Consider the following 14,039-nt stretch of genomic DNA (forward strand, 5'->3'; position numbering starts at 1 on the left):
ATCAGTGAGGGGGAGGTATGTAAGTGAGAGTGACGGGGAGAGAGAGTAAGGGGGAGTGAGTGAGCACTGCATCAGTCAGAGGGAGGTCAATAAGTGACAGGGAGAGAGAGTAAGTGACAGAAAGGGAGTAAGTGAGTGGAATGGAGATAGTGAAGAAGGGAACATCAATGAGGTAGACATGATTAAGTGAAATAGGGGAGAGAGTCAGTGAGAAGAAGGTCAGTAAATGAAGGGGAGAGAAAGTGAGTGACAGGGAGAGAGTGAGAACATAATGGAACTGGAGATAGTGAAGAAGGGAACATCAATGAGGTAGACATGATTAAGTGAAATAGGGGAGAGAGTCAGTGAGAAGAAGGTCAGTAAATGAAGGGGAGAGAAAGTGAGTGACAGGGAGAGAGTGAGAACATAATGGAACTGGAAGAAATGGACATTTGGCCTTTTGCTCTTCCCACCACCTGTTTCACTCACACAGTCTGTATTCACTTCAGATCTTTTAGAATGCAGATGTTTTATACTATTCAGCAAGGATGAGGCCCCTTGGCCAATCAAATCTGTACTGCCAAAAATATACTACTATTTACACAAGCTTTCTCTTTGAATCTCCCTGATTAGCAAATTTGGTTGAAGAATTTAAGTCTGATGACCCTGCAATACGAGAAAAAGCTTTCCAGAAAGCAGATGAAAAGTTGGAAAGAGGATCCAGTGGAGCCGATATAGTTGAAGGATGCAAGACAAAACTGAACTGCACATTAATCAATCCAAACCCTTCATGTAGTGGACCACCCCAGCCTCCTAATCTCCCTGGTCAATATGTGAGTCTTTGATCAGATTGATTGTTAGAAGTGCCACTAAATCCTTACTTTTCATTCTGGCAGTTTGGAACAAGCATTAAAAGAGTAAAATGCTGTGAAAAAGGTTAGTGACATATGAGACTGGTTCCCTAATTAGCAGTTCTCACTGCAACCAACTGGATTTTGGAAGACTAGCATGTCTGTGGAGGAAACACAGGAATGATGTTTTTGGTGTGTGTTCCTTTATTAGAAAATGCTCTAATTTATTGAAATTTATAAAATAATGAGGAGTATAGTTAGAGTTAATGGTAGTTCTCTTTTTCCTCGGATGGGGGATTTCAAGTCCATGTGAGAGGAAAGAATTTTAAAGAAGACATGAGAAACAAATTTTTTACATTGCGGGTAGTTCACATGTGGAATGAACTTCCTGAGGAAGGAGTGGATGAGAGTTCAGTTACAACATTTAAAAGACATTTGGATAAGTACGTGAATAGGAAAGTTTGGAGGGATATACGGCAGGAGCAGGCAGGTGAGGCAAGTTTAATTTGGGACTGGTTAGGTCTGTTGCCATGCTGTATGACTCTATAATTTTGCTTTTCCGTTTATGATTAGATTACCTACAGTGTGGAAACAGGCCCTTCGGCCCAACTAGTCCACACCCACCCTCCGAAGAATAACCCACCCAGACCCATTTACCTCTGACTAATGCACCTAACACTGTGGGCAATTTAGCATAGCCAATTCACCTGACCTGCACATCTTTGGACTATGGGAGGAAACCGGAGGAATCCCACACAGACACGGGGAGGATGTGCAAACTCCACACAGACAGTCACCAAGGCTGGAATCGAACCTGGGACTGTGAGGCAGCAGTGCTAACCACTGAGCCACCGTGTTGCCCAGTGGCAATGATGACTGACCTGTTCTTTATTGTAATAAACCAACTCAGAATAAGGGTCAAGGATTATGCATGGCCTGAATCAAATAAGGGTGAAAATGAAGCAATAATGATTATTAAACCTTTGGTATAAAGCCCTGTGCGGGGATGGATGGTGTGCCTCAGCACTTTGAAAGCAGTGTGTGTTGCAAGGGTGAACAATTTTAATTTTGAGTACAGTGGAGTCACAGTGAAGCAGAGAAATTTGACAGAGGTTGTAATGGAGAAAGGATTGGAAACTCTTTGAGAGTAACAATTTTCATTTTAATAGAACTGGGTATAGTATTTTTATGCATGGTAAGATGTAAAATTGTTTGAGATTTTAGTTTGTGTCAGGAAAAAAAACTGACCAGGGTTAAATAACAAAAAACAGTGATGTACTTCCATTAAATTGAGCTGTGTTCAGTATGTTTCCAGTGTTCAGGATGTTTCTAGTGTTCACATATTTAGAAGTAGGGTACTTCACGTAAACCACTTGTAATGTTGGGATTTTGCAATTTGATAGCAATTGTATTTAACCTGGATTCATTTTGGCTCATTGGACATTTATTAGAGTTCAGAGGGTGATTAGAAATCTTTTATTCCAAAAATATGTTTATTGATAAAGTTTGTAAAATATGAAGTACAAATGCTTGATTTGAATATTACAGAATTTACAAAAATTAGAAATCTCTGTCATGAATGAATCCCTTTATTATATTAGAGAGCTGCAATCATTTCCTGCAAGTGGGTTCTTTCTGAGATTCCAGCATGCCCATCTAATTGCTGATTTTTTGAAAATCTATTTCTTGCAGAGAATGGACAGCAATGTGATGAACCAAGGTAATGTACTTTGTCAGGAATTATTGATTTTTATTGTTGATTTTTGTGTTGTTTTGAGGCAGTAATACATTAAAGTACACAATTGACAAGTGATTTTACAGAATCATGGAATTGTTACAGTGTAGAAGGAAACCATTTGACCCATTATATCTGTACTTGTGCACTGAATGACTCCTCACTTTCTCTGCCTTTTCCCCATAACCCTGTGCATTCGTCTTTTTCAAATAACAATCTAATTCCATTTGGAAAGCCTTAAATGACTCTGCTTTCATACACTCTCTGACAGTGCATTCCAGACTTTGATTACTCGCTGTAGCAAAAATCTCATTATGCCATTTCACCTTTTGCCAATTATCTTAAATTTGTGTCCACCTGTTTTGATACTATCTTGAGTGAGAACAGTTTCTCTCTACTTACTATGTCCGGACACCTCATGGTTTTAAATGACTATCAAATGCGTCTGAACCTTCTCGTCTCCAAGGCAAAGAATCCCAATTTTTTGATCCATCTTTGTAACTGAAGTTTCCCAATCCTTGAGCCATTCTTGTGAAACATTTCTGTCTCCAATTGATTTGTTCCAGCATTTGGTGTTGCAGACTTCTCTCTAAGAATTGACTTTGAATCTTAGATGTTGATCGGTTTCTCCACAACTGGACTGAAGGTTGGGAAACCTCAATCAGATACTGATCATAAAACAGCTGAAAATACAACTAACACAGCACAAAGTTGTCAAGTGTACTTCGCTGTTGGGTAGTTGGTGCAGAAGCGGTGTTTTCTGAAGCAGGTGAGGAGGCACATGAGCTATGCTAGACCTGGATGCTTGATGTTGATAATGGTGCTTAAGTTGAAAAGAATTCCATCCCCTAGCATTGACATCCATACTTAACACAAAGACTCACCCAAAAGGAACATAACTTACAAATGTCATAATAGGCTGGGGCCTGGGATGCTGTATAGGTCTGCTGAGTATTCAATTGTGGCACTTCTTGTTATAGATGATTTCTTAACAGTTCTTGCAAGAGATGCAGAGACAAGAGGGAAGAGAAGAAAAAAGAATCAAAAGCTCGCCAATGGTAAGCAAGTTTGAGTGTTGTAAAAATTATGACAGGAGCAGGTGTAGGTCATTAGATAGTGAGCATCTTTTCCATCAAATCACTTTGTCGCTTTATCATATCTCCCCCATATATTACATTAATAATATTTTTGTTCAAATGCAGCTTCTTGCTGTACTTAGAGTCATAGAGATGTACAACTTAGAAACAGATCCTTCCGTTCCAACTCGTCCATGCCTACCAGATATCCTAAAATAATCTCGTCTCATTTGCCAGTGTTTGGCCCATATCCCTCTAAATCCTTTCTATTCATAGACTCTTCCAGCTGCCTTTTTAATGCTGTAATTGTACCACCGCTTCCTCTGGCACCTCATTCCATACACGCACCACCTTCTGCGTGGAAAAGTTGCCCTTTAGGTCTCTTTTATATCTTTCCCCTCTCACCTTAAACCTATGCCCTCTAGTTCTGGACTCCCCCACCCCAGGGGGAAGACCTTGCCTATTTATCCTATCCATGGCTCTCATGATTTTATAAACCTCTACAAGGTCACCCCTTAGCCTCCGATGCTCCAGGGAAAACAACCCCAGCCTATTAGCCTCTCCCTATAGCTCAAATTCTCCAACCCTGGCAACATCCTTGTAAATCTTTTCTGAACCCATTCAAGTTTCACAACATTCTTCCGATAGGAAGGACACCAGAATTGCACGCAATATTCCAAAAGTGGCCAGACCAATGTCCTGTACAGCTGCAACATGACCTCCCAACTCCTATACTCAATGCTCTGACCAATAAAGGAAAGCATACCAAACGCCTTCTTCACTATCCTATCTACCTGCGACTCCACTTTCAAAGAACTATGAACCAGCACTCCATGGTCTCTTTGTTCAGCAACCCTGCCCCAGAATTTAGTACTTGGGATGGTACAGAAACAAAACAGGTTAAAACAAGTTCCATTAAATAGTAAGTTAAAACAAAGAACTGTGGAAGCTGGAGATTTGTTGTTCCATTAAGTATTAAACAAAAAAATCCAAGCAACTGCAGATGCTGACAATTAGAAACAAAAGCAAAAATTGCTGGAAAAAGTCAGCAGCTCTGGCAGCATCTGTGGAGAGAAAGCCGAGGTCAGTCCTGAAGAAGTGTCACTGGACCCGAAACATAAACTCTGCTTTCTGTCCACAGATGCTGCCAGACATGCTATGTTCTCTGAGCAATTTCTGTTTTTGTTCCACTCAATAGTGTTTACAGACCATTAATTAAATGCACTTTATTTGCTGTTAATTTCCCTTCTGAAATTTTTCACAGCAATTTTATTGTTGGATCCAATTTTGTCTCATTCCCTGTACACCATAACTTGTACTTAGTTAGCTCAAAGTATAGTGAAATATCTTAATATGTCTTGAAAACTGAGGATGGATAAACATTAACTAGGCTGGTGAAGACAGGGGTAAAAATAAAATGTGTTAAGTAGGGTTTTAAAGGTAAGGAGAAGCTTCCCTTATTAACTCTTAAAAATATTTCTCATTTGACCTAATATTCATTTTCACTCTATTTTTCTGCTTTGAATATCAATATTTTCTTCTGCAGCATTGAAAGAGAAGGGTAATGCAGCATTCAAAAAAGGGGACTATGCAACTGCTGTGCAGTACTATACAGATGGCCTGGAAAAGCTGCGAGATTTTCAGGTCCTATACACTAATCGAGCACAGGTATGTGTGACTATTGCTGTCGCTAGGATTTTGGAATTTTTACTTCATGAAAATGGCTTATCGATTGATGCTGGAGAAAGGTGAGTGTTTTTGTTTCTAATTTTTTTTATGAGACATTTATTTTCTCCTTCGGGCCAGAAACCACTTAGGCTTACAAAAGATACATGGACTTGTCGCTATTGCTACAAGTTGATTGCCAGAGAAATAAGGTTTATACAGTGCCACATTGCAAAAATATTTCAAAGCAAAATTGCTTTTGATGTTGAGTCAGCAGACCCAGCAGCCATTTTGCAAATCACCTCCTAAAACGTGAGTGAATTGACGGTACAGTTAATTTGTGTTTGGATGGTTTTATTTTGGGGAAGGTCGCTGCTCAGGACATAAGATAACTCTTTGCTGTTCTTTAAATAGTTCCATAGGCTCTTTAATGTTTATTTATTTCTCCAATACAGATAAATGTCATCTTAATTTAGAACTCTTATCTGAAGGATGACACACTCAACTGTGCAGTACACACTGTACTTTACTCAGCTTCCAATTACAGCCAGGACCTGTTTAAGTTTTACACAAGATGTGAAAAATAGAAAATTTAAAATGGCCAAGAGAACATGCACAAATAAAGTAACTCAGTTTAGGCAAATTCCTTCAAACATGTCAACAAAAATTAGTTCAGTTATGTCAAAGTGTAGATTACAATCCCATTTTAAAAAGAAAGATAAGCCAGATAGATTAATACTCTGAACATAGTTTTCATTAGAGTACTATTATGAAAATGTGAAGAAACATAATAAGACTCTCTACTGCCAATAGCAATATGTCTTGAGTTTTCTTTTAAATCAATCTGGAAGGTAAGAGTAATTGTAAAGAGGAAATAGTGCCCACCGAGACTTCTCTGTTCACCATGTTCTTGCATCCTTTTTTTAGAAATGGTGTTAATTCTCTTTTGAATTCATTTAAACTGTCCACTTCAATGGTCTTTCCTGATAACTTATTCAGTACTTCTACACTTTTGGTTGATCGGGTGCTGACAGACATTTTCATACCTAATTTTATTAATATTGATGAGTTCATTAAGATTTAAACTGGTTGTCATATTTAGTTCCATTTCCCTTGCAATTACCAAATGTCTGTTGCTATTTTCAGGCATATATCAAACTGGGGAAATATGAAGAGGCAATCAGTGATTGTGAGTGGGCCCTGAAGGTGAGTGTGTGTGTGTTTCAGATTTTCCTTTTTCTAAGCTGCAAGAGCCTGAGGGTGAAAAATTGCACTACCTTCTATAACCTTACTAGTTTAAGATTTGCTTCTTAATCATTTCTGTGAAGTGCCTTGGAATCTCATAGAATCCCTACAGTGTGGAACCAGGCCATCTGGCCCAACAAGTCCACACTGACCTTCCGAAGAGTAACCCACTCAGTCCCATTCCCATAACCTATTACTTCACATTTGTCTTTCACTAATGCACCTAACCTATACACCCCTGAACACTGTGGGTAATTTAGCATGGCCAATTCACCTAATATACACATCTTTGGATTGTGGGATGAAACAGGAGCACGTGGAGGAAACCCACGCAGACATGGGAAGAATGTGCAAATTCCATACAAATTGAGGCTGGAATCGTATCCGGGCCACTATTGCTGAGAGACAACAGTGCTAGCCACCGGGTCGCCCCAACGTTTTGCTTGAATGTTTTGCTGTTTAAAGGCACTATACAAAGGCACATTTTTGTTGCGTCTGTGAAATGACACATGCTTTGGATTGGTCAATATTAATCAAAGATTTTCAGGCTGAATAAACAACTTACAGTGAAAGAGGAGTATATGATGCAAAAATGTGGACAAATACCAATAAAACAATGAAAATAAAAGTTACACATATCTTGTGAAAAAAGTTCATAATAAATTAATTATAACAGTGGCCTTTGGATCCAGAGGGTGAGTTCATAAATGTCAAATTTTGACTTCTTCTATAATTTCATATTGCCTTTGGTACCATTTGATTTGAATATTTGAATTGAAAAGTGATTAAGGTGATCCCCCCAATTTAACAAAATGAATTGTTGCTACCCTTGTCAATTTCCAGAGTACAGCTCTTAACTGCCTCCCTTCTTCAGGAGTAACAGTCTTACATTTCACCAAAACATGATTCTGGTAGAATACTTGTTCTAAAGTGCATTCGCTCAGACGTAACTAACTTTTACAGTCAAGTTTCACACTGAGTGTCACAAAACTACAGTGAGACAAATAACTTATAATCCGTGGTTTAGGCAGAAATAATTTAGGGAGACTTAGATCAGATCATGAGGAGAAGTCCACGTTCTTCTTTCAGAATTTGCCACAGGATCTTTAATGCCCAGTTGTAGCATTTGAACAGGTAAAGGGTCCTCAGTACAATGTTTCAGCCAGAAGATGGCACTAATGACATTGCAGCACTCTGTCAGCACTGCAGTGAAGTCAGAGAGTTGCACAGCACGAAAACAGAACCTTCGATCCAACCAGTCCATGTTGACTGTAATCCCAAACTGAACTAGTCCCACCCATCTGCGCTTGGCATTTCTTATTCATGTACTTATGTAAGTGTCTTTTAAACGTTGTAACTGTACCCGCATTCACCATTTCTTCTGGAAGTTAATTCTGCACACGAACCGTCTTGTGTAAAAAAGTTGCACCAATGTCTTTCTCCCTTCACCTTTAAAATATGCCCTCTGGTCTTGAGATCCCCCACCTTAGGGGAAAGACATCTTCCATTCACCTTATCTGTACTTATAAACCTCTATAAGGTCACCTCTCAACTTCAGAACCACCTTCTTACCTTTCCTAACTGTTATCCATCTAACTGGCTGATCCTGCTGTGTAGTACTCCTATAAGTCTACTAGCCATCTAACTCTTTATCATTTGTCTGCTCTCAGTGTTATTAAAATCTAAAATGAAGCAGTGTCAGTGTCAGAATGAATTCTGTGCAAGTCCTAAGGAAGCAGTAATGTGTTGCTGGAAAAGCGCAGCAGGTCAGGCAGCATCCAAGGAGCAGGAGAATCGACGTTTCAGGCATGAGCCCTTCTTCAGGCTCATGCCTGAAACGTCGATTCTCCTGATCCTTGGATGCTGCCTGACCTGCTGCGCTTTTCCAGCAACACATTATTGGCTCTGATCTACAGCATCTGCAGTCCTCACTTTCTCCTCAAGTCCTAAGGAAACCTTACAACTGCAGTGTTGTGCAGTTAAACTGATGTTGATAGCTTTTAGTACACTTTGAATCATTTAATATGCTTCTCTTTATTTTGTGACTGCAGTGCAATGAAAACTGTATAAAGGCATACGTTCATATGGGAAAGGCTAACCTTAGCTTAAAGAAATATGAGGAGGTGAGATTGTTTCAGTCATTTACATTTATAGTTATAGCTTTTGCTTGCTATATCCAGTAATGCAGTCAGTCTGAGGTTAAGTATCTAATTGCTTCAAATTGCTAAAGTTGTTTTGAGCATTTTATTTCTGGCCAGCAAAATGGTCTTCAATGTTTGCCAAAATTAAGTTATAAACAAAGGAGCCTATGCTGTGAATAAGCTTTCCTTTTCCATTTGGAGGCTCCAGTCAATAAATGAAGGCAAGGCAAAATTCAAATAGATCAAAACCAGGTAACCTCATAATTCTGCTTGGATATAATTTTCATTTTAGGAAATTTCCTAACTGCATACTTTTTTTAGTGTTTCATATTATTGATAATTTCACCATCAAGTATGGTTATAATATATTTTCAAAATATTGCTATTTTTATGGGAAAATCATTGAAAATATAAAAATAGGAATTTTGTTTGTTTATCTGATTTACAAATTAAATCAATAATAAGAGATTACTGTAATTACTGAACAGAACTGCAGTTTTTGAAATGCTGTGAAAAGTTTCAGATCTGAATAAAACGGTCTTCATTCGTGCTATCATATGTATCTGTATCTATTTTTATAACAAGTCGCCTCACCAGTCAGAGAAAGAAAGAAAGTCGGTTGTGACCTATAGACTGAAGAGCAATTGAGCCCCTACTCATCCAGTGTTCACATAGTCCCTCATGACTTTAAGTGACATAGTTTTATCTTGGCAGTGGGATATTGCAGTATGTACTTCCTACTTCCTATAGTGTCTCTATTCTTGTAAAACAGTTCCTTACATTCATGAGTAATGTCAATCAAGGTAGGCTAACATTTATATTTTAAAAAACAAGTACTTTAATGGGTAAAGCAGCATTTTCCCTGCACTTCACTCAATCTAATCAACTGCATTCACTGCTCAACAATGTAGTCTCCTCTACATTTGGGAATCGAAGGGTAGACTGAGTGACCACTTTGCAGAACACCTATGTTCTGTCCGCAAAAATGTCTCTGAGCTTCCAGTTGCCTGCCACTTCAACATGTCTCTGTATTCTTCGGCCAACATCTCTGTCTCCGACTTGCTGAGGTACTGCAGCACTGGAAGAACAGCACCCCATTTTCTGCTTGGGACTCTGCAGCCTCTGGACTTAATATTGAGTTTAAAACTTTTAGACCTTGAGGCACCTTCTCCCATGTCCTTACCCTACCTCCACACAGCAGGCTTTATCATCTGCTACCACATACGACCCATTGTCAGCTAGTCATCGACCCCATTAGCAGCTACTCATTCCCCTAGACTGACCTTATCCCAGTCCTTTCTCTGTCCAACTGTATTTTGCTGTCTTTGGGCTCTATCATCACTTACCTTTTTATACCCCACCCTCCATCCCATGTGCTGTTACCTCCTGCCTACCATCAGTTCTGAAGAAGCATCACTGGATCTGAAATGTTAACTCTGATTTCTGTCCACAGTTGCTGCCAGACATGCTGAGCTTTTCCAGTAGTTTCTATTTTTATTTTTGTTTTTAATGGGTGAATTTTTATTTTGGGTTCAGTGTGCATAATGTTGTATTTGTTGCCTTTTTGCTGATTTTGTTTTAGTAGAATTAATTTCACTAAAATGATCTCAGCCCATTTTTCTGTGTCTTCAGAAGCTCAGTGTTACTGAAGTGGGAAATACTGCATTTAAATGAGTTTATGTTCCTCACCAGGCTCAACAATGCTATCAGAAAATTTTAGAAATTGATCCAAACCAAGAGAAGCTGGTTAAAGGTACAAGACATCTATCCTGACTTTTAAGAAGTGCTAAGCAATTTTGTAGTGTAAAATATAAAGAACGACATGTATGTTTATTTGCCTTGACTAAATTACTTTTTGTTCACCTGTTGCATGTTTTAGAAATATTGGTTAGAGAGCTTGTTTAATGGCTTTATGGGCACAAAGGCGAGCGATGAGAAAAATCAGCAGTGTTTCTACACTGGATCATTATCCATCTTTCCTGCTATGTAAATTCTTAATTCATGAACCTAGGCCTCAACCTTTTGTGTCCTGGTGGAAACTCAATTTCACTGATCCCAAAACAAGCACACTTTACAATAAGGATCACTGTATCTGAAAAACCACAACTGTCTAAGTCTTTGTTCTCTGACACAGGGAGCATTGAGCCCATTTCCTGCCATTTGAAAGAGAACCGAAATTCAACCTGTGAAATTTCTGGTCTTTCTGTGTCATCATTCAAAGATGTTGTGAAACTTGAAAGGATTCAGAAAAGATTTACAAGCAAGTTTCCAGGGTTGGAGGATTTGAGCTACAGGGAAAGGCTGAACAGGCTGGGGCTGTTTTCCCTGGAGCATCGGAGGCTGAGGAGTGACCTTATAGTGGTTTATAAAATCATGAGGGGCATGAATAGGATAAATAGACAAAGTCTTTCCCCTGGGGTCGAGGAGTCCAGAAATAGAGAGCATAGATTTAGGGTGAGAGGGGAAAGATATAAAAGAGACCTAAGGGGCAACTTTTTCACACAGAGGGTGGTACGTGTATGGAATGAGCTGCCAGAGGATGTGGTGGCGGCTGGTACAATTAAAACATTTAAGAGGCATTTGGATGGGTATATGAATAGGAAGAGTTTGGAGGCATATGGGCAGGATGCTGGCAGGTAGGACTAGATTGGATTGGGATATCTGGTCGGCATGGACGGGTTGGACCGAAGGGTCTGTTTCCATGCTGTACATCTCTTATTACTCGATGACATGAACCACTGATGAACCTGTATACATAGCCTTAGTATTTAAATTCAGAATGTGCTATGATCTGTAAAGTGTTGTATTTGACTTATCGTACTGTGACAGAAAATTTGTCTTTTAAAATTTAGAATATATGAATTTATTGGAGCTGGCTCAAAAAAAGGAACAGCAGGAGAAAGAAGTTGTGGAAGAGTTTGAACGGGGTAATGTGAATACTACAACGGCTCATGAAGTGCTGAAGAAACTATCCAGCTCCAATAAAATTCCTTATTTCTACCTTGGCGGTATGAGGTTCCTGACCGAGCTGATGAAGGAGGGTAAGTTGAAGACATGGTGGTGTCCTTAACTGTTAATTTTGGAAAATATGATTTCCAAAGCTGTATGAATGGCGAAATTAGTACTACATAAAGAGGTAATGCTGGGGATATAACCTGATTTGCTGAATAGCTATGGATAATAAAGTTATGAGCCTGTGACCTATCATGAATACTAGTAGGTTTTAAGGTCTGTGAATTGAGTGGGAGACATGAAAGAAATGATAGCAAAATGAAGCAGAATCCTTACCAGCACATGCTGGCCCCCAAAAAGAAGGACAGTGTAAATGATCTGGAACTGTTGAACATCAAAGTGAGCCTGGGAGGTTGCAAAGCCCCCAATTGGAAAATGAGGGGCTGCTTCTTATGTTTTAGTTGAACTTCATCGCGTCATTATACGGGCCAAAGACAGAGAGTTCATAGCTGTAGTGTGACAAAATTATAGTAAAATGGCAAGCGACTAGAAAAGCTCAGAGTCATGCTTCCAGACTGATTGGTGGTGTTCAACAAAACAATACAGTCAATAATGTGTGAAGCTGGAAAAAGCACAGCAGGTCAAGCAACATCAGAGGACCGGAAAGTCGATATTTCAGTTGGAACCTTTCATCAGGATGAAAGTTTCCAACCTGAAGTTTCCCCTGCTGTATGACCTGTTGAGTTTTTTCCAGCTCCACACTTTATCGACTCTGACATTTCCAGCAGCTGCAGTCCTCACTATCCATAGTCAATAAAACAATAGCCCAATCTGGTTATGCTTGTTTAGAAGATATGGTGCCACGAGGAAAGAATATAGTACATAATTGATGCAGTTCATTTAACCCTCTCCATTTGTTAGTTTGTGTACACTTTCCTACATGAGTCTTTGTGTTCAGGATCTTCTTTTCTCTTCAGTAGCATGTGATTCTGAGACCAGGTAGACTGCAGTCTATCACTGGTGCTGCTGAGATGAACATATGAATTACGAGTGGGGGAAAGCCATGTGGCCCCTTTGAACCTGCTTCACTATTTAACAAGATCATAGCTGATCTAACTGTGACTTCAACTTCACTCTCCCACCAGCCCCAATCTCCTTTGATTCCTTGTTAATCACAAATTTATTTGCATTTGCCTTAAAACTATTAAGTAATCCTGCCTTCACAGCTTCCTCAGGAAGAGTTCCAAAGACTCAACCTTCTGAGAGGAAGAAAAACTTCTCAATTCGATCCTAAATGAGTGATCCCTATTTTTAAACTGTGTCCCCAAGTGCTGGATTCTCCACAAAGGGAAATATCCTTACAGTTTCTATCCTATGTTGTCCCCTCAGGGTCTTATAAATTTCAATGACCTCTTATCATCTTTCTAAAAAAACCCAAGTCGATACAACCTTTCTTCATAAAATAACCATCCCTATCTCAGTTATCAGTAAAGTAAACTTGTCTGAACTGTATCTGACATATTTATATCTTTCTCAAATAAAGAGACCAAAATTGTACACAGCATTCCAAATGTGGCATCACCAATGCATTGTTCACCTCTAACAAAACACCTCTACTCTTACATTCCATTCCTTTTACAATAAAGGACAACATTCCATTTTCCTTCTAATCACAAGTTATTATTGTAGTAATCTTTTGGAATTTATATATCAGCTGACTCAACAAAAACTGTGGCTTTGATGTGAGTATGTTTCTCATCTGTATGACTAAACTCCATCGTATGCAACACACTACCTGAAAACTCAGTGGAAGCAATTTGCATCGTAACTTTCAAAAGCACATGTACTTCTGAAGAGGACTGATTTGCCTTGTCATGGGGTGAAAGTTGTACGTTGGATTAAATGGAACAGAATTGGTACCTGCATGACGTGATGAATGACCTGTATACCTTTGTAGTGAATTCTCCGTTCGGTGTTCTCTGTACCATCACGTCTAGGAATGGTAGTTGGCTATCCTTTTCTTCTTCTCTCGTGAATCGGATTCCTGTCGATGACACATTTGTAATCATTAAAAACACGGAAATAGAAAAACACACCGGATCATCAATGCCACACTCACAGGAATCCGATTCACGAGAGAAGAAGAAAAGGATAGCCAACTCCCATTCCTAAACGTGATGGTACAGAGAACACCGAACGGAGAATTCACCACAAAGGTATACAGGAAAGCCACACACACAGACCAAGTCCTAAACTATGAAAGTAACCACCCCAACACACACAAACGAAGCTGCATCAAGACACTATTCAAAAGGGCCACAACACACTGCAGTACACCAGAACTGCAAAAAGAAGAAGAGGAACACCTATACAAGGTATTCGCCAAAAACAGATA

At 39.2% G+C, this 14,039-nt stretch overlaps 1 protein-coding gene across 4 annotated transcripts in view; it reads left to right on the forward strand.

Moving 5' to 3' along the window:
* Positions 1-14,039, forward strand: part of ttc12 (tetratricopeptide repeat domain 12) — a 68,454-nt gene that overhangs the window by 30,837 nt on the left and 23,578 nt on the right. For 2 of the 4 annotated variants that reach the window (XM_043676551.1, XM_043676552.1), the window contains exons 2-9: positions 613-812; positions 2,523-2,550; positions 3,546-3,623; positions 5,188-5,309; positions 6,453-6,512; positions 8,603-8,674; positions 10,385-10,445; positions 11,545-11,733. In XM_043676551.1, coding sequence (XP_043532486.1) covers positions 613-812; positions 2,523-2,550; positions 3,546-3,623; positions 5,188-5,309; positions 6,453-6,512; positions 8,603-8,674; positions 10,385-10,445; positions 11,545-11,733 — 810 coding nt within the window. The other 2 variants (XM_043676554.1, XM_043676553.1) reach the window with 2 other exon arrangements.

Source organism: Chiloscyllium plagiosum, chromosome 35 (assembly GCF_004010195.1).
Source record: "Chiloscyllium plagiosum isolate BGI_BamShark_2017 chromosome 35, ASM401019v2, whole genome shotgun sequence".
Taxonomy (NCBI): Eukaryota; Metazoa; Chordata; class Chondrichthyes; order Orectolobiformes; family Hemiscylliidae; genus Chiloscyllium; species Chiloscyllium plagiosum.